Raw genomic sequence first — 21,881 nt, 5'->3', positions numbered from 1 at the left:
AAATTATATGTCATCTCTAGACCTTCTTCTCCACCTTCGTCTTCAGGAAGAGCCATGACGTCACTACATTGTACAGTAGTGGCTGCAAAGCATTGTGAAGACCAGGGAGGCGTCAATTTGGGATTTGACTGGAACCCACTCTCCTTAGCAGTGTAAAAAGAGACGTGAGTATGGATTTCCTATGACTGAGAACAGTGATGGACAGAAAACGGCTGGTTTAATCAGGTTGACCTGAAGTGCAAACAGCCCTGTGGACGACAGGCACATGATGAATTGTACGGGACTTACAGAGATGCCAGGCGGTTTACCCACACGTGTCTCTGAACCCAACAGAAATGCTCTACAGACTGGAAACAACCACCAGAGTATAGAACGTGTCTGTGTTCATATTTGTTCACACTACATTCATTAATGGTTGATAGTGTTCAGCTTGATTTATTTAGCATTCATCCACAGCCGAACACAGGCATTTCACACAAACGCACGTGCATACACACACACTCACACATACACACACATAGAGAACATCCCAAACAGGTCTGTTAATGTGTGTGTGTGTGTGCCTATGTGTGTGTCAGATCCTTATAAATGCTATTTGGGCTGGAGGGGGCACAGAGCAAGTTAGTTGGCCACAGGGTCATTTGGGTCTGGGGGTCTAGGTGAAACCATAAGTGGGGTCGGGTCCTGACCTAACATCATTTAACAGAGGGACCTGCTCAACTGCGGGGGGGGGGGAGAAGTCTGTTAATATATTGATCTCCTGTAGCTCACTGGGCACTCCCCTTTAAGGCAGACAGACAGACTGACAGCAGCAGAATGTTTATTGGCCATTTAAGCACCACTGGGGTTAAGGACATGTGGAGTGTATTGTACTGCTTAAAATGACATCATGTCTTATCAGTGTCTTAAGAAAGAGGTGAAATGCTGGTGATCTCTCATGGCGTGAGGATATTGAACCCAGGAGGAAACTTGGTGTTTCTTGTTCATTTAAACAAACGCGGTGCAAACCGGCAGTAAATTTAGAGAGACCAGCAGTGTCTTGTCATCACTCTGGCCCAGTGACCTTCTCTCTCCCCCAGCCCACTTGCCCTCCAGCAGGGTAACCTGAGCATATTGCTCTGTAAACGCACCTCTAACCTCGACTGAACACAGGAAGTGATCTATTGATCTGACAGACACAGAGGGAAGGAGGGATGAGAGAAGAAGGGGAGAGATGGAAAGGAAAGGAGATAAAGACATGGTCGTTGGACTGATTAATTGAACAGGAAGAAAGAAAAAGACGAAAGCATGAAGTGTATGGGAAAGGAAGGATAACATTTCATTTACACTGCAATTTACTGACAGGCTCTGAATCCACCCTATCACTACCTGTCAGAACAGGACAGAGCCACAGAACTGCACCATATCATATTCCTAACCAACCGCCCACTCCATTTAAAAATAGAGATTTCTGTCTCTCTTTCTCTGTCAGCACTTCTATTTTTAATAAACAAACCATATGACACCAGGGAGACCAACTCATCTCCTCCCACTTAAAACATGCCAAGGTGACGAGAGAAAAAGAAAACATGAGCTGAGTAGGAAAGAGGAAGAAAAAGAAGAAGGATACAGAAAGACAGACAGGCAAAGAACACCGTTCCTATTAATATAATGAGCCATCCATTGTTTGGAAATAAATGGATGAAAGTTTGCTGGTGCAGCCTGTAAGTTCCCAGATTTGAACCAGGTTGAAAGGTCAATTACATCAACACATACACAAAGTAGGTGTGGTTTGCTGACATTTTGACTATCCAGTCTGAGTCTCACTGAGGTCTTTGAATGACCCATATAATCAACTGTGTGTATGTGTGTGTGATTGTTGGCTCATGTATGTGTGTGTGTGTGTGTGTGTGGGTGCGTGTGTGTGCTTGTTGGCTCATGCATATGTGTGTGTGTGTGTGTGTGTGTGTGTGTGTGGGTGCGTGTGTGTGTTTGTTGGCTCATCCATGTGTGTGTGTGTGTGTGTGTGGGTGTGTGTCAGGTCACTGTATTGCTTGAGGATCAGTGTGTGGTCGGGGTGTGTGAAGGAGCTTTCGCAAAACCATAGCCATGACACTGAGTAACTACCAATATACAATGTGTTCCATTTGTTTTTATTGTCTCTGAATGAGTCTCTTCCATACGACGTGAAACAAAACAGCAATCAATCCTACCTTGTATAGCACTACAACCATGACAAACAATCACAAGAGGTTATTGGCCCAGGATATAAGTATAAACACATATTTCCAATCTAAAAAAATCATCTCAAAAATGAACTTAGCGTTAAATAAACACTGAGACTCTATTTAATCCGTATCACGGAGGTTCACCATTACACCAACATTTAATTTATTTTTGTAGGATACATTTGATATATTTGAGACAGCAGAAGAGATAGAGCGTGCTGAAATCACAGTGGGCTGGATTCAAGCCCATGCTTAAACCCCTATACCACCGTAGGCAACAGCATGTTGGAAATTTAAAGGCAATGTTCACGCTTAAGCGAACATTACATTCACAAATTAACCTTGCATGTCTGCTCCATGGGAAATAGCATTAATGTTTCTATCATGCAATCTACACCGCTTTAACAATACGTATTGAGTTTAGCCCTTAGTTAAAGCAATTAAAATAAATGTTTCCTTTGCCAGTGTTAGAATCTCTATCTAATTTCTCTTTAGAAATATGGCACTTATATGCGTACAAAATGTGCAAAACATGTTGATATACTTAATGTCTTTGTAACAGAGCAGAAGCAGTTTATTAAAACCAGTGGAATGTTGTGGAACTGTATTTCATGTAAGCTGTCTGATAAATGTGTCTCTAAAGTGACCCTGTAATATCCTCTATTAAAGAGGCTCCCCATACATCAAACCTGACCTTCATTTAAACAGCCGCATTAATTAGTGCCTGTTTATGTATGTGGGCGCGTGTGTGTGTGCACATTTGTGTGTGTTGGTGTTTGTAAGTGTACGTGCGTATGTATGCACCAAGTTATGTGGTTAAGATGTGGGTTGTTGGTGTGACTGAGTTGGTCCTTTTTCTTTTCTTATATACATGGCTAGGTGTCTACTGCATGTGTACATGTAGAGGCAGAACCCGAATGGTCCAAACATCTGTTGGCTGGACATATACCCTTGAATTGCTTGGTGATGGAACAAATGGATTTGGATACACCCGCTAGTATCGCTGACTACTGTACCTACCAAAACCCCTCGCCAAGGCAACAAGCAAAATCCTGTGGCCTGCTCTCTAGAGATGAACAAATCAGAGAACATCAGTGCGGAGGTGAGAGTATGGCCAATAAAAATTGACTTATTTTGCCAGTCACAGACATTGGTATGGTAACTGGTACAGCAGCTACCAGATGCTTCCTCCAATCTTCTGTCACCCACTGGAGCTGGTATTGCCATTATAAATAAATCATAATGGTTTTCACAAAGCAGCTGCCTGTGGTAGCTGCTGATATTTAGAGCAGAAAATGTAGCCATTTAGCAAAACATAGGCTTACAAACCAAACATTTTGGCTTGCACTGAATTCGGGGGAGTGATTTACATCTTTTTTATTAATCCTGTTAGCTAGTTGTCCATGGCCATCTATTGACATTCTACAACAATAGCAACATTAGCTCAGTTAGCTAGTTAGCTAGCAAACACTGACTGGCAGTACCACCGAACATGCCAAATAAGAAAGTAGTGCAAGTACTGTGCTGCCACCTTCTGGTTTGGAGTACTTTAACCCTTCTGATTTAAAGTGACCTGTGCTATCTGAAAAGTGGTTACATTATACATCTGTCCCAGTTTGCTCACCACAGGGAAACAGGAGCAAAAATGTTCAGTTTAGGGATACATGTGTTTGGTCATAGAAACATCCGCTGCAATTTACGTTCTGAGTAGGGACACATCCGGGGACAAGCCATAAAAAACAGGCACTGTCCCTGGAAAAACTGTGCTGTTTGGTCATCTTCATCTGATGGGCCTGACTTCTGACTGAATGTGTGTGCTTTCTATTGTACCGTAGGTTTGTAAATGCATTAAGTGGTTTGTTAATGCACACAGTCTCTGTGATTGTGTGGGTCATTGAGAGTGTGTGTATGTGTGTGTGTGTGTGTGGCTGTCTGAAGTGGACAGAGTGCTCGAGAATTCTGACAGTCTCCCAAGTGAGTGGGTTTGATACATGAGATCTCAACACAGTGCCCTGAGACTTTTTTAGGAGGTCTCCTTCTGGGTACAAACAGGCACCTCAGTTTGACCACACCTACACACTTGACCCATTATTCCACTCTAAACTCCTCGGAGAGTCTGCTGTGTAGATGGTGATCAAAATGGGGGGAGGGCGGGATAGATAATATAGTATGTGGTCTGGATTTGGTGTGAGTGCTGATGATTGTAGTGTGAATGTGGGAAAGATGTAGGTTAATGGCCTTCTCGTCTCGTTCTCGCTGCTCTCCATTATTTATCTACAGAGAAGCTTTCAGGTTCCCACCACCAGACCTCCTGCCGATGGGATGGACGGCAACTCTACTGGACATATAGTGTGTTAAAACCCTGTTAGTTGTCTGAAACCTTGGGATTTTCTGTCTGTCTGTCTCTCTTTCCCGTCTCTCTCTCTCCTCTTTCTTTCTCTCCTTAACCTTTTCACACGTGAGTTTCAAATATTCCTTACCGACCCCCCAGCGTGAGTTTTTTTGCGCGTGACTTCAGGACTCACTCAGAGTTCCAGCATTTGAACAGTCACCTTGCCAGGTAAGGAACATTACATACATTGCATTGCAAGCTTCTCTCGTTGACTCGAATTCTAAGAGCTGCAAAAGCTGGTTGATGTACAACTGTAGCTAGCTACCAAACGTCAGCTAACAGCTAGCAAACGTCAGCTAACCGCTAGCTAACAAAGCGTGACCTGTAATTCAGTGCAGTGAAAATGAATAAACTTTATAAAAAGCATAGCGGCGCCCACAACGGGTAACGTAACTTCTAGAAGGTTTTTACAATGGTTTTGATCGGTTGTCAGCTCCTCCAGGAAATGTTAAGATGCTCTATAGTAGTTGATAATATCATTCATTTTTGTGTATTAGTGTTGGCTGTCTGTTGGTACGTAAGTAACACTTCGTGTCCCGATTTGAATGCTTTCAATATCATAGTGTGGTCTTGAAAAAATTACAATCAGGAAATAAAGTTATAAACGCTGTTGAGCTAAATGTAAGTAAATAATAGTGCGGTCTGTACCTAGGCATGCTAATGGTGCATTCTAAACAAGACGTTCTAATCACACCAGTGTGATCGTACGCTTCAGGGACCACTCTAGCCTGATCACACAGGTGTGATCGTACGCGTCAAAGGGTTAATCTCTCCTCTCTGTCTGTCTCTGTCTGCTGAATGTTTTTGTGTCCGTCTCTCCTAGCGCCCCACCACCTCCACTGGAATGTTTTGAAACAACACAAAGCCTGAAGGAAAACAGACAAAATAAATCAAATGATCAGCAACATAAAAGACCATGATGAAACCATAATCACGACAATGATCATAATAATAAAACAAATCATATATAATCCTAAATGCTACATTTAACTGATGCGTAATTGTAAAACTTGCCAATGAGTGGCAAAATAGGTCCCCGTCGTGGTTCTCAGTAGAGTTAGTGAGTTAACCGTGTTAATGAGTTAATCTGTGCAGGAGCAGGTGAAAGCATTATATCTGTGTAGTTACGATTTGAATGGATGTTAATGGGGTACTTGCCCTTCATAGGGTGTCGCCTTTTGAAATGGAGTCCTGACTCTGTGGTCACCAGAACTCCCATGGTAGTGATTGTTAAAGGATGGGTGTTAACCCGGAGTCCTGGATACATTTCTCATGTGACATTTCTCATATCGTCATGGTCACTTGATCATCCGCAGCTTCCATTTGGCTCATTATTCCCCTTTTGGTCTCCCTGGAACTTAAACTGTAACTGCCAATAGGTTCTAAATATACTGTATGCAAGTCCTCATGGAAGTCAGTCTGGATGAGTCAGCTAAATGGCTAGATTGTAAAAAAGTAACAAACAGTCTGAATTGTCCAAGTGCTCAAGACAATTTATCAGGTAGTTGCACACACATCCAAACTGAACTTTACTGGGCCTTACTGGCTGAATATCTGATTTCCCACAATTTTATTTGACTGTTTAGCTTGCGAACAGATAGGACAAAGTGCCAGTTACACACCTATAAAAACAATTAATTTCAACTGCCAAAGTCAACTTGAAGTATTTTCCCTCTCATCGGGCCTAACCTCAGTGCCGAATGAAGGTATCCACACCCGAAAAAACAACACAACATTCCTCTTGTGAGACTGGCTGTCACTGCGGCTGCCCCTGGCTTGTTATTGGAAATGAATCACAGTGGCAGAAACGGAGCTGACATCCACCACCACCAACACCACCACTATTAGTCTTATCATTCATCTGTCTTGGAGAAGAGAGGTGAAGGAGTGATTGGAAGGGCAAAGCGGCATTGGAATGTGTTCAGTTGTGATGAAACTGTCTTGGACACACAACGGCATGGGAGAGACAAACAGCTCCACTATGCAACAGTCGACGTGTTTCGCCGCGGCCCACGGCACACGCAACGACATATTTCATGATCATCACTTGACCCTAACAACTTCCGACACCTGTACGCAGCCACTGTATGTGCAGGTGGTGGTTCTGTGCATGTTTTACGTCTTCATGATTTTCACGAGTGTGTGCGAGCATATCCGTGTGTTTGGTTTGTGTGTGTGTGTGATGGTGATTCATTCGTCGAGGTTGGCTGGTGATAATGATCCATATTTGGAGCAAGGCTGGTGATGACGTGCGTATCCATGGCAACTGCAAGCAGTGGGCTACAGGGGCCACCCCCCTGTGTCCTACTGCAGTCCTGAAAACGACTCGATCCCACTCAACACTGTTCAACGAAACTCATGCAGTAGACTTAAAAAAAAACACTTCACACAGCTCAGAAACACCAGATCCTGAGAAGCACAAATCAACAACACTGAACACTTTGACACTTACTCAACACCAAAACGTATTTTAGGACATTCAGTTGATGGACATCTGTCCCAGTTAACTCTAATCGCTCCTTCTAGTAAATATTAATACTTTCTCTGGATGCTACTTACTGAAGCTTATTTCCCCTCTACTGAACACTCTCAGCAGTCTTGCTTTAGACCTTCTGCACACAGAGATGGGAACACTGATCTGTTGAGCCCAGACCTGTAACTCAAGAGCCTTAGCGACACACACACACAGAAAGAGAGAGACTGAACGTCTGAGCAGAGCTGCTGACTTTAGTGAAAGCGCGTGATAGGAAGGGCTAAGACTCGATGGGGCATGAGAGAGGCATCCGCTTCGGACAGACAGGTCCGTCAATCGATCAGTGAATCTGGTATAGTGCTGTTTCCAATTGATCAATATAGCTCTTTCTGCTGGAGTGCAGTTCCCAAAACGACAGCCCAGTGCTCTGTACAGAGCTGTTGCATCACAGAGAAATTGTTTGTGTCCCTCAACGAAATTAACATGGACAGAATGAGAGGATATTTACAACTCTGCTGAAATGATCAACTTCCAACAAAAAGCCCATTGAAGCGAGAGAACAACTTGTCCAGGGAAGGCAGGAGGAGTGAACCCATGTCAAAAAAATAATGCCTTAGGACCAGGAATTTATGCTTCCCATGTGGCCTTAGTGGGAAGAAGTGTCCCAGGAGTTGAAGAGCAGCTTGTGACTAGGCCATGAGGTAACACTCAAACACACTCAACGACAACGAGACAGTTCCTGTCACTATGCTAGATGATGGAAATCTGCTGTTTCCTGTCCAGTTGGCACCTCTCTCTCTCTGACCTCTGACATCTGAAGTGGGCACTTTATCTGTGATTGTACCAAGGAGAAACGAGTGACGCCCAAGTCCCACAGGCTTTCACAATAACATTCCACACATCTCTTAAACTCAGGGGAACTGTGTGTGTGTTTGTGTGTGCGTGTGTGCGCGTGTGTGGATGTGTGTGTGTGCATTCTTGTGTCATGCTTGTGTCCTATGAGGCATCAAACTCAGGTTATTTGCGTTCTTCAAGACAGGTGACAAGTCAAAATCCCACTCGAGTTCAGACCTTTGGTAGGTAGTTCACTGAACCACCTCAGCATACTCTGTACAACTCCCCACAAGGCTAGTGCAGGGAGAAAGGATAGTCCACGATGATCAGAAGTCTGGAATGGAACGGAGCCTTAATGTGCTCCGCAGCAGGAAGAGGAAATGTAGATTTAGCATGCTCTGAAGAGTCTGATCAAAGATACTTCTGACCTTGAAAGATGTATTGATCTAGCAGCACTATTCCAAACCTAGAGAAAACTGATACCTGCCCTCGTGAATCATTGATAAGCATACAGTGCTCTCTCTCCCTTTCTCCTGTTCTCTCTCCCTTTCTCCTCTTCTCCCCCTTTTCTCATTCCTCATGGCATTCCTCCCTCTCCCTCCCCTTCATTCCCTCCTTCTCTCCATCGCTCTTGCTTTCTAACTCTCCTTTTTCTCAGCTGCTCTGTTCATTATCAAACCAACCAAGGTTGTTTCAAGGTTCAGACCAAGTTCAAAAAGGTATAAGCTATAATCTGTAACTGAAACAATGACATATTGGACAAACTTTCTTTGGGCCTGGTGAAATCACAAATGGGCCTGGTGAAATCACAAATAGGCCTGGTGAAATCACTCTCCAATCCACAGACAGCGCTGTGGAAACAGTTTGGAACCATCCACTATATTAAAATTATGGTTTTAACACTATCTTACGGCTAAAGTGTTTGTTTACATTTACATTGTTTAAAAACATTTGCATAAAACTGCTTATATTTTTTGTTCTGCTAGGGATCGACAATTTAATTTCAGAATATTCTTCAGGAATCAACAGAGACTGTATAGGGGACTGTAAATCCATTCACACTTGCTGTCTTCTCATTTTCCTGTCTTAAAATGAAATTGGGTTTAAATGTAAATGGGTTTAAAATGTAAACCACCTCGCAAAAAAATATGTTAAACGTTTATGATTATGATGTATGTCTTTACACCCAACAGGTAAAATTGTCTGGAAGACCTTTTGGTAGCCATTACAGCTGCAAATAATTTGAATCAGTGATGGACACTAATATTCCAACTGTGTGTTTGATTTTCACACAAATTTAAATCTGGAAAGGAAATCAGAGACAGCGTTTGAATATTGTAAGATTTGAATGCATCAATGATGATGAACCATATTTACACAGCTTTTTTAAGAGAACAAATGTGTGTCACCCCAAAAGTTGGATCGAATTTAGTGATACGTACTGTTTTCACTGTTTTCAGTTTCAATGTATAGCTGTAATGACTGAGAAAGTTCCTTTAACCAAATAAATAACCCTGGATGTGAAGGCAGAAACTTCCCATCCAAAAATTCCCATTTAGATTTTTTAACTAATATGGAAAATGTAAAATATTTTTTATTGCACTCAAAAAATGTAGAGTAGGTTGTGTAAATCCGTAGGAATTGGTATCCATAGAAATCCCTTTTCAGATTGAATTTTTTACGTACATTTTGCACATACTTTCCCTAGGGACTTTATAATTCATTTATACTTGAAAAAAATTATGTAGCAATTAAGAAGTAATTGAAAAGTGTGGTAGGTACTAGCTGTATTAATCAATAATATATGCAAGTCCCTCTGGATGTGGGCATCTGTTATATGACTAAAAGGTTAATGTAAGGACTCCATCTTACTGAATAAGCTCTGTTTGGTGACATAGCCAAGTATTTGAAAATAAATAAGATCTTCTGGTTACAGAATGTTTTGGTAAACTAACACAAATTCTTTGAGAATCACAGAAACTGTGTTTCATACATTTCGTGCACTTTTATATTTTTCCATTTATATTTTTATTGGACAGGAAAGTGGATGAACAGGAGGGAGTTATTTGAATAAGAAGTGGGCCCATTTGAACACTGGTTGCTGTAATACGTGAAAATTGCTGACAGCGGTTCACAACTCAGAGATTGTAACAAAGAAATCTGCCTTTGCTACACTCAGAATGTACACAAAAACAAGTGTCTGCACACATTCCTATGGACTCTCAAAATACAGTTAAATGCGCATGCTGCACATATTGGAGACAGGATGCGGTAAGACACAGTAACCTCTGACCTCTGTAGATAATGTGTTATTTATGACAGGAAAGCAGTAGCGGGCTGATATGAATAATGCATTCACACCATGTACTCCCTTTTACAGAAGCGGAGGGACATGTGTATCTGTGGGTCTTGTTGATTTCAGGTCACGTGGACTTTAGCTTTTAGCGTGGATAAGCTTTGGACTGACTGGAGTCTCACTTCCTCTGTCATAGTGGAAATGAAAGGAAATATCAGGAAGAGAGTGAGAGGCACAGGGTCTCCAGTGGAACATCATCCTCCACTTCCACAGAGGTCTCTACACCCCCTCTGCCTTTTTATTTGTCACCCGCACCCCTCAGAGGGGCAGTAAATCAATCAGTGCCAAAATAACCATTAAACCACGCAACCCTGGCCTTCCCAGTATCCCGCGCATACAATCTCACCCAAACACACACACACACACACCCACTACTACACACTCAGGTTGGAATCCAATCCCATGCAGATAGAGGATTTAATGACAAACACTGTCAAGGGCTTTCACGGGCCGTAGTCACACTTTGATCCTCACGTCGTTTTCTAGTTTCCTGAATTAGTTACCAATACCAAATAAGTGACTTGAGTGAGAGCGAGTTGCCCCCTCTACTGTTTCTGAAAATACCGGTCAGTATCTCAATCCTCCTAAGTGCCCCCGTGTTAGACAAGAACAAAAACCACAGCGAAACACCATGTCGAGCTACAGAGCGGTCTTATCTGTATGTGGGGATGCACAGAACAGGCTGTTGTTGTTAGCATGGGGGCGGCGCACAATACAGGGTTGTGTTATTTGTATTGGGGGGGTTGTGGAAAGTTTAGTGTTAGTGGGGAGCAAGTGACTGATCGATGAGGTCTACATGCATGTTATTCACCAGCAACATCTAAGCACCTCTTTACCACCATTTAGACCTCAGTCTAAGGATTTATCTCAAATGGAACCCTACATTCAATATAGTAGAAGTGGCCAAACAAGAGCACTACTGAGGGAATAGGGTGGCTTTTCAACCAGCCTATACTTCTCAATGGCCTTAGAAGTTCATATTATAAAGTTGCCTACCTTTAATTCCAAACTTTGAGTTCCCCCCAAATTTCAGGAAGACCAGCATCAACAGGAAACCCGTGAAGACTACCACTGCAATCCCTACGACCACGTATACCTGAAAGAAATGCTCAGCTGTTGAACTGGGTCGGTCGGAAACGCTGAAAAACACCCTGCCACCACCAAGATGCATTTGTTTCCCTGCCGTAACAACACTTACCATATCAAATACTAGAAACATACTAGAAACATAACTTTACTGTATATATAGCAGAAAACACAATGTTAATATTAATAGTCTCAGTTAAATATCCTATATATACACATAATAAAAATTTTATAAAATATACAAAATAAACATTGCTCCCTAAACAGGTCTAGGCTAACAAAAAAAGACAGACAAAATGTGACTTACAGCAACTCTGTCTTCCGGTGGATCTAGAGGTGTGTCATCTGTTTTTAAGAAGCAGAGAGGACAGCAGAGCTACAGCATACCTCATTTACAATGACGATGATGAAATGTGTCTGTCCTTGGGCAACATGTTAATCAAAAGGTATTGACACAAGGACTTTATAACACACTGGACTAACTCTTGAGGTTGATGACAAAAATATTTGCTTGATATGAATGCAGTAACCACTGAGAGGGTTATGAATGTGTTATGAAGTCCTTATATGTACACTTTACACCCCTGAACATTTTTACTTTGAAAGCCCTGCTGTGGAAATGGGAATGTACAGTAACTACCTGTAGTTGGGTCTGTGGTACAAAGATCCAGGGTGTGAAACCAGAAGAAGGAAGAGAAAATGAACAATTAAGACTCATATAGGGTCAATACATTGGTAATATTCTAAACAGTTTAGTGCATGATTCAGACAGTCTGTGTAAATATCTGAGGAGCCACTCACCATAGTAAAGAGGTTCAGTCACAGTGCCTGTTGGGTGAAACACAAAAAGTACTTCAATTAACATTATGGATTGGTTAGGAACTCCACACCTGCTACTCTTAATTGGCCATCAACTGAAAGGAATAAAATCCCAGCAGACATGGCCCTTAAGGAATTGAATTTGACACTTCTGTTCTGTAACATTCAACTGCCAGCCTCTAACCCCTAAACACTGCAAAAGATCTGACATGACTAGACAGATTGGTGGAAGCGATAATTGTGGTAGCAGCCACATCTTACCTTTTGATGGGGCTGGGAAGAATTGTTAACATTTTGCAGGCAGCTCAAATCTCTCCAGTTCACAAAAGAAGTATTGTGATTCACGAGGTGTTTACTACACAATACATACCGCCCTCAAAGGGGTTGCGCATGAAGTGGGCTTCCACAGTCTTTTGGTCCTTTCCGTACACGTTGCTGGCCAGCAGTGTGTACGGTCCATTGTTGATGTGCGTGGGGCTGTCCAGCTGGAGACAGCCATGGTACTCTTTCTCTGAGAAGTCATGGATCTGGGTGAAAATGTAGGGTCCCTCAGTCACCGGAACTCCTTTCAACAGCCAGCGAAGCTCCGGCTGGGGGTTCCCTGACACACTGAAGGGTATACACCAGTGATGGTCCTGGTAGGCATCGCTCAACTTACTGATGTTAGGGGGAACTGAGGGGTGAAGACAGAGGCACAGACCGGCAGAGAGAAAGTGAGTGAGAGGCAGACACCAAGGGGTAAAATAAGAGGAAGACATTGGAAGAGGGAAGTGCACTTCCATTCCCTCCTTGTCTAAGGTTGAGTGAGTCATGTTTGGAACTCACAGAGGATGTCGAGGACGACCGAGGACTCATGCTCGCCCACGATATTCTGAGCGCTACAGGTGATCTTACAGTTGTTGTCCAGGGAGGACAGGTTATAAAGATGGAGTTCAGACACCTGTCCGGACGTTTTAATCTGCCGAGGAACACAGGCACAGGGAGTCAGGTGCCTATCTAATCCACAGTACAACTGATTGAGCAGATGAAAATATACTCCACTGTATATCACATATTTATGCACCTGAATTGTGTCTATACAGAAAGACTGTTGTTTGTGTTGTTGCTAATAGGTAATTTGACACAAAAAAGCCCTAACATGGTACCAGAGTATTTCCTAGTCATGTCACATGGTCAGTACACCTCCTGAAACTACTCAAGGCTGTGTCAAAAATGGCTCTCTATTCCCTGTATCAGTGTTTCTTGAACTGAGGTCAAATAAATGAATGATATTGCATATACACTACCGTTCAAAGGTTTGGGGTCACATAGAAATGTCCATGAAAACTTACATGTAATGAGTTTGAATAGGAAATTTAGCAAAATGAATAGGAAATATAGTCATTGACATGGTTAGATGAAATGATTTTTAATACAAAAAATTGTATTGAATTAATTATTGTCCTTCAAACTTTGCTTTTATCAAAGAATCCTCCATTTGCAGCAATTATAGCCATGCAGACCTTTGGCATTCTAGTTGTAAATCAGTTGAAGTAATCTGAAGAGATTTCACACCATGCTTCCTGAAGCACATTTCACAAGTTGGATTGGCTTGATGGGCATGTCTTACATACATGCTTTGAGTAATGTTCCTGTTCTAAGGGGAATTTGGCTCCAATCAAGCGCCGCCCACAGGTTTTTACATGGTTTTGCAAAATGGAGTGATAGCCTTCATTCTCCAAGATCTCTTTAACCCTGTACAAATCCCCCACTGTACCACCACCAAAGCATCCCCAGACCATCACATGGCCTCCACCATGCTAGACAGTTGGCGGCAAGCACTCCTTCAGCATCTTTTAATTTGTTTTGCATCTCACAAATGTTCTTCTTTGTGATCCGAAAGCCTCAAACTTAGATTTGTCTGTCCATAACACTTTTTTCAATCTTCCTCTGTTCGGTGCCTATACATTAGAGGCGTCTGTTAATCAAACTAGATACTATAATGTGTCTGTCCTCTTGCTCAGTTGTGCATCGGGGCCTCCCACTCCTCTTTCTATTCTGATTAGAGGCAGTTTGCGCTGTTCTGTGAAGGGAGTAGTACACATTGTTGTATGAGATCTTCAGTTTGTTGTCAATTTCTTGCATGGAATACCTTTCATTTCACAGAAAAAGTATAGATTGATGGGTTTCAGAAGAAAGTTCTTTGTTTCTGGCCATTTTACCTGTTATCAAACCCACAATTGCTGATGCTTCAGATACTCAACTAGTGTAAGAAAGGCCAGTTTTATTGCTTATTTAATCACCACAATAGTTTTCACCTGTGCTAACATAATTGCAAAAGGATTTTGTAATGATCAATTAGACTTGAAAATTATAAACTTGGATTAGCAAACACAACGTGCCTTTGGAACACAGGAGTGATGGCTTCTGATAATGGGCCTCTGTACTCCTATATAGATATTCCATTGAAAATCAGCTATAATAATCACTTCCAACAACATTTGCAGCACTGTATTTCTGATCAATTTGACATTATTTCACTGGATAAAAAAACGACTTTCTTTCAAAAACAAGGAAGTTTCTTAGTGCCCCAATCTTTTGAACCTCAGTACATACACATAATGTTATAGACAAATGTATATACTCAAATAACTTTAACAGACTGGATCCATGGAATAAGTCTAGTGAGTGTAATGTAACACAATTGTTTATAATCCCCAAAGAGATAATCTTAGTCCGAAAAACATTATCATAGAATTTTTCTTACAATTAAACATTTTTAATATACATTTATTGGAATTTAAGTTTTTACAGTGCAATGCTACCAGATTGCAAATTTGTTGAAAACTCTTAAAACTTCTTCCCATAACCAAGGGTAGGCACTTGGGTAGACATTTTTGTCCCTCACAAACTGGGTAGGCCTTATGGTCCCTGGTGAATTTGTCTAAGTAGTTTAGAGAACCACTCTCCTAAACTGCTGTCCAATATGAAATTAATAAGGTGTAATTTCATATTCAGACACAAGGCATGTTGGTGGCGAGAGGCAGTGGTGACTGACCTCATAGTTGGAGACGAGTGGGGTCATGTTCCATATGAGTTCAGGAGAGGGCGCTCCAGAAGTGTTGCATGTCAACACCACATTGGCACCCTCCCGCACCTTCACCTTGGAGGGACTCAGAGTCGCCATGGGAACCACTGCCAACGACAAAGGGGAGATTCAATGCCATCTTAGTTAAAAATCACAGCACGCCCGCTGCACTGGTCACACGCAGATTACGTCTCCGTGTGTCTCACAACTCCCATAAAATGGATCGGACACAGTCTGGAGCCTCTCTAAGGGGAGACAACTGCACAGTGGATAGTGGAGGGGAGGGGCCTGTGACCTGAGGGTGACCCACATGTGTCCAATCAAAAGCTTGGCTACGTCTTACCCACAGCCAGTTGAACGGGAGTGCCTGGCGAGGAATGGCCATTGTCAACAGCACCGGCTGATAAAATGGACATATCTCTTATCTCTGCTGAAGGACGTCGCCAAGACTCTTATCAGCAAGGCAACCCTCTCAATCAGTCCAGAACCTAGAAAACGACTAATTTCAGCACTCAGAGCGCAGTATCATCTCCTAAAATCTGATCCCCCTGTCTCACAAGCACTGCCACCTGTAATAATACCCAACCCACTCAACAAAGCTACATTAGCCTACCCTAATAAGGAAGTGAAGTCCATGCCCTCACAATGTGTCCACTTTTGACCGCACACTGCATCGGAGGTGGTAAAATAACTAGCATAGTAAACCTACAGCCTCAACATGAACATTATAAACATCTGTAGGAAGCAGTGAAGGAAATACAACACACGGAAACTACCGTGCTGAGTTGGGAACTTCATTCATTCCGACGAATAGGGAGGGAGACATAAAAAGAGAAAGATCACAAAGGGAGATTACAGAGAATGAGAGCCAGAGTTGAAGGGAGGAGAGGTTCTCAGTATGCCTGGCCACCTAGCTGCCCTGGGGCATCATCAACACGCCTCTCTCATGTGTCGTCTCCCTGTGTCACTCACACAGGGGGTCCCCCTGCTGTCCTCCAGGGGCACAAGTAACCATGGCAATAACAAAAATAGATGCCTACTAGAGTGGATCCATCCAAGGTTTATCAATATAGTTTCATAGCCTCATCTGTGGTCCAGATCACACTACAGATCCTGGGTCCTCTACGTTATCCACACACACTGCTGAGTATTTACTGAATGGGTGATGGAAAACTGATTCTAGACCAGTTTTGGTTTGGGATAATGGTAATGGCCCAAGCTTTTCATTCAGCAAGTCACTCTGAGGATAGTTTCCGTTAGATCAGCAATGTTATTCAATTAACAGGTTAGTTTTCTGACATTTTTGCTCAAACTAACATATTAGTTTATTCTCACTAATTTAATTGTATCGCAAGCTCTGCAGAAAGTCATTAACAAAAAAAAAACACTCTTCTAAAGGTCAAGTGTTCAGTTTGAAGGGAGTCGTGCATTGATAATGAAGGCATGTAGTACCAACTAACTACATTTAAAATCTGCAAAAGATATCAACAAGATATCATGTTTTTACTGTTTTTCTACTCCAAACTTCCTGAAGTAAAATGTTTTGGCCTTGCCTCATCTCAGCAACACCCAGCAGGTTCAGGGGGAGCTGTGTCCTTCAGTATCTCTTTATCTTATGCTGCTTATCAAACTGCGTGCCAAACCAGTTAGTACTCGCCGGTACCTATACACTTGGTTGAGAATGCATACACTGGCCAAGAACCCCTAGTGAGCTTGCAGGGACACAACCTACCACTAGGAATTACATGAGCATGACTAGAAAAGGCAAAGCTGTTCAACACTAACCCAACCCAGCAGCTGATGCATAAGGTCTCTCTGCGGAACCTGGATCTATGTCCATCGTTGATCACTCTCCCTACTGTCATTGTTACTCAACTGCCTCTGACAGTAAACCCTCTCTGAGTCGAGTACATAACAGGAGTGACCGTAAGCACTCACCGGTCTGACGTAACAAGTCGACACCTCATCCTGCGTAAGAACAACCATTATGAGAAAGAGACAGTCTGGGGGAAGACTAGGACTGAGGGAACCACAGCGCTTCACATGCACCACACTCAGTGTGTCTAGGTCCATATTAGAGGTATGAGACCGAGGGGTGCGTGTGTGGTTGTGTGCGGTCACGTCTGATTGTGTGGTGGGGCCTTTACCACAGTGAGGGAGGTTGAGGCTGGTCAGAGGTTTCCTCCAGCCACCCTCCGCTATGCATTTCAGGTCCTGAGTGTAGGCCTCTTCTGCCATCCACAGCTTCATCCACATGTTCTCACATGAACAGTGTAGAGGGTTCCCAGAAAGAATCCTACACAGGGAAACGCAACGTTGAGTGTTGAATAAGACACTAACACAGACACCCACACACACACACACACACACACACACACACACGGAATACACACATAAACAGATATACAGGTATGCACACAGCGGGGGTCCATAAAGACACATTGTCCATAAGGGGTGCTTAAAACCCTGCTTAAAGAGGGGGAGCATTAAAGATATAAGTAAAAGGATAGAGAGGTAATACTAGAGACAGAGACTGAAGAGATTCAATATAAATAAAGTTGAAAACTCACAGATTTGATATGTTTAAATGTCGAAATATCCTCCAAGACAGAGATGACAAGTTGTTGTCTTTCAGATTCCTGCGAATTACAATTAAATTATTTTACCATCACTAACATCCTTTTGTCCAATCTGTAGTCACATTTTGAAAACTCTAAACACATTTAGCACAACATCCTTCTGTCGTGGACCGTACCATAAACACAATTCTTGTTGTTTTCACAGGATATACAGTCAATTAACATGTTTCAAAAATGATTTCTTTACATAAATGCTTACCAAACAACAAAATCATGGAATGATCTGTCAAATTTACAAATGCTAGAACATAGCATGGCAGAAATGAAGACTTAATGTTCAAAACCTTTAATGTAGTATAAATATTTTAGGTATAATTAGTATAAATATATGTAGTATAAATATATTTAAATAGTATAAATATTTCATTTGTAAATTTGACTGGTAATTCCATGATTTTGTTGTTGTGTAAAGGCAGTACTTCTGCCACAACAGCAGCTCAAAAGCTATATTGAACTGATAACTGATAACTGATGCTGATAGGCATGTTTGAATGAACAGATCATTGAAACATTGAGAGTGGTGTTTTATTTCACACATTTGGAACCATAGGCATTTGGATTTTTTTGTTACTTCAGCAATTCTGTCACAATTTTTTGCATTCTATAAAGTGTAGATGACTCATTCACTTTTAGAAGTATGTTGCCAAAAATGCACACATTCGACACAATCAAAAAATGTTGAGTGGTTTACAGTAAAAGAAAACTGAATTGTAAAAAACAATGGATTTCATATTGTCTGTTGTACTGTATGCAGGTAGAACTGATATATGAAAACTACTGCAGTTTTTGTAAGGCTATCAACTGTTCGAATTTTGAAAGTTGGGCTATGATTGACTATGTTCCTCTCGGATAGAAAACGTGCTAGTGTATTGACAGAATGTTGTGTTTTGATAGGGTTAGTGTACTCAGAGAAAGTTTTTTTGTGTTTTGCAATGAACAAAAAGTGGTTTTGAGCATAAAATTAATTATTTGGCAAATTGTGTGATGTAGGTATGTTGCTGTGTTATGAGATTACAAAAAGTTTCTTAATTATAGGTAAATGCTTGTTAGCCATTGTAAAAAAACGGTAACATTATTGCTATTATATTAATAATACACATTATTTAAAATACTGTTAAGCTAAAACATATCCTAAAGAAATGTTACACCATTGCATACAAAATGTTGAGAAATTGCTGTTGTATTGTCCTACAAACAACAATATATTTTTCATAAACTGGGGCCTTTAAATTAAAATGGCTTTTGTCTTATAAAAGACACTCACAGATACTGAAGTCTGAGGTTGTTCTGGAAGGCTAGTCGAGAAACATAGGTCAGCCGGCTGTTAGTAACAGTTCTGTGAAATATAAATACGCCATAACATCATTCATTTGTAGTAAGATAACAATGACAATCCACAACATGATGTTCACACATAACTAACAATAACACATAACAGTCTTACAGATTGGTGAGGTTCCGGTAATAATGGAGGTCTTTGTCATTGATGGATGAGAAGCGGCTCTGATTGGCAATATATCTGTCAAACAAATTGGGTCAAAAACATTAGAGGAGAATAGTAGTAGGTGGATGCACAAGCATTCATACTTCTCAACAGTTATTATAAAATGTTCAAGTTTTGGTTAAAGATTATGTCAAGTTAGAAAACACACATATTTGCACATGTCCATATCTGTCCTCACTCCTATATCCCATGACTCAAGTCAAATTTTTGGAATTATGACAAGTCAACTCTTCCCTATAAATAACATAAACAATTACTACATTGATATAATTTGGCCCTGGCTTTGGTCTTGACCAAGAAAAACCCTTCATGTCTTCACGTGCACAGCACATTGGCCAGTGTTAAAAGCTTTCTTCCTTTTACTGGTGAATGTTCAGTGGAATATTTAAATAGACACCCACTGACATCTGCACACGCATACAGGTCACTGTCATGCCTGCATGTGCACCGGAAATATAACAGGCAAACATATAACAGGCAAACATATTACAGGCAAACCTATAACAGGCAAACCTATAACAGGCAAACATATTACAGGCAAACATAGTATGTCTGTTTGGATTCTAATAGGAAATATGCATCACTGGGCAAGCCAGCATAACATGAGATGTAGGTAGGTTAGGCACAAATCCGGTATCTTTGTCATAATTTCAAGGCTTTCCAGAAATCCTGAATAAAAGATTCCCCGAAATGGAATGATATAAGCAGGAAATACACAATCGCTCCACCAAGATATGTTGGAATTTTAGGAAAGTTTATGGAATGTCACATCCCTACTAAAAAGGCCTGACATAGCCTGCAAACAAAGGGTTTCCAGGCCCTCTTTAAAGTGTAAGGTAAAACTAGGCTTTTTGGCATAAAGGTTACAAATACTTGTTTTATTATATAACACTATTGGCGCAATTAGTGTTGCTAAACACCACAGGGTGATAAGAAACATGCAAAGATTTCCATCAAAACGTTTAGAAGTCCCAATTTTGCTAATTGTGCCATTTTCACAATTTTCTCCTAAGCGTTATCTAGGAAACTAAATGTGTTAAATCTCTAACACACAGCCTCATCACAGTTAATTCAACACAAGAAAGTATACTGGAGAGGACCAGAGTTACATTTAACATAATCACTGATGATTTATCAGAATATGTTGTGTTCACTATAGTCTTGATATGCTGTAGGCCTGATTCTGTTTAAAATAACCATGGTTCTCTTTAATTATGTAAATCTGAAAACAGCTTTGAAATGCGGGTGGAAATTTTAAGCATGGTCCTATTGTTTTTTTAAATATTTTTTTACACTAAAATGACATAAAAGGATTTTGGGTGTAATCTGTCTTGGATTTTGGGTTAATATTTGGATGTAATCTGAGTTTCGGCGGATTGCATATTCCGCTCATATCAAAACTACTGTCTGGGTAACTGCAGGGATATTAGGCTACAATCGTTGAATCCGGAACGTAGAGTGGTACCAAGACTACCTCAACAATCTTTGTATCCGCTCAGTCATCCCAACCACTCTCACCGACGTAAACAGATCACACATAATCCATAGCTTTGTTTTTAAACTATATATTTCTAAATTAAAATAGGATTTATTGGCCTATTCAAATAGCCCGCTGACAGACACTTAGATTAGATTCAATTATACAGTCCTTCACATTGTCTGTTCTCACCTCATCATTGTGTGCGGATATGTTTGGCTATGTCAGTCACATATAGAGTGTATGTATGTCAGTCAAATATAGAGAGTATGTATGTCAGTCACATATAGAGTCTGGTTATGGATCATCAACAGTGACTCACATGTCGGTGATGTTGTCCATTTCCATCTCCGACTGCAGCACGGGGAAAGCCATGATACCCCTCTCATGGTCCACACAGGCGATCCTGGTCCCGCTGCAGGAACAGGACGCCGGGCAGGCAGCCCCGATACTCCATACTTCCATTAGAACCCAATAGAAACCCAATAGAGACACCCCACAACCCCTCCGAAAGGCGCTCATCTCGGCTCCCTCCACGCCCGACCCAGGACGGCTCGTATCAGCCTTACTCCAGGAGAAAGAAACGCTGTCAAACGATCTATCCAGACCGGCATGCACCAGCCCTCTCCACGTAAATGGGCGAAACACAGAGAAAATGGGTTTAGCTGACCCGTTCCGCTTGTCTCCACAAGAATCCAGCCAGTCACTCAAAATCACATTGAGACACTGACGTGTGTATATGCCAAGGATTCCTTCGTGACCCCCCCCCCCCCCCCACCCCCCACCCCTCTCTTTATCTTCCTCTCCTATCAGACAGATAACACTGGCACTGATAATTCCACGCAAAACACAATTTCCAGTGATGATCTGTCAGATTTCAGAGCAGCGAATGAATAGCCTATAACAAACGAACATACACCGTTTGTTGTGGCGTTGTTCAAGCGGTGCGCTAGAGGATGCGGTGCGGGTACCAGCACGAACCGCGGATTGTAGAGATCCTCGCGGCCGACAGGAATACGCCCTCCAG

General features: G+C 41.7%; 1 protein-coding gene across 2 annotated transcripts in view; it reads right to left on the bottom strand.

Annotated features, from left to right (window-relative positions):
• ntrk2a (neurotrophic tyrosine kinase, receptor, type 2a) overlaps positions 1 to 21,615 on the bottom strand; it is a 43,754-nt gene extending 22,139 nt beyond the window's left edge. For both annotated transcript variants that reach the window (XM_010876796.4, XM_010876797.4), the window contains exons 1-12: positions 21,177 to 21,615; positions 19,318 to 19,392; positions 19,138 to 19,209; positions 17,805 to 17,873; positions 17,382 to 17,530; positions 15,205 to 15,341; positions 12,993 to 13,125; positions 12,538 to 12,840; positions 12,150 to 12,176; positions 11,989 to 12,000; positions 11,656 to 11,693; positions 11,259 to 11,358 (exon numbers count right to left, since the gene is read on the bottom strand). In XM_010876796.4, the coding sequence (XP_010875098.1) occupies positions 11,259 to 11,358; positions 11,656 to 11,693; positions 11,989 to 12,000; positions 12,150 to 12,176; positions 12,538 to 12,840; positions 12,993 to 13,125; positions 15,205 to 15,341; positions 17,382 to 17,530; positions 17,805 to 17,873; positions 19,138 to 19,209; positions 19,318 to 19,392; positions 21,177 to 21,376 (1,315 nt within the window). In that variant the 5' untranslated portion in view covers positions 21,377 to 21,615. The remainder of the gene's footprint in view (positions 1 to 11,258; positions 11,359 to 11,655; positions 11,694 to 11,988; positions 12,001 to 12,149; positions 12,177 to 12,537; positions 12,841 to 12,992; positions 13,126 to 15,204; positions 15,342 to 17,381; positions 17,531 to 17,804; positions 17,874 to 19,137; positions 19,210 to 19,317; positions 19,393 to 21,176) is intronic.
• Positions 21,616 to 21,881: the final 266 nt, after the last annotated feature.

The sequence above is a fragment of the Esox lucius genome, chromosome 13, assembly GCF_011004845.1.
Source record: "Esox lucius isolate fEsoLuc1 chromosome 13, fEsoLuc1.pri, whole genome shotgun sequence".
NCBI classification, from domain to species: domain Eukaryota; kingdom Metazoa; phylum Chordata; class Actinopteri; order Esociformes; family Esocidae; genus Esox; species Esox lucius.
This window is presented reverse-complemented; position numbering and strand designations above follow the sequence as displayed.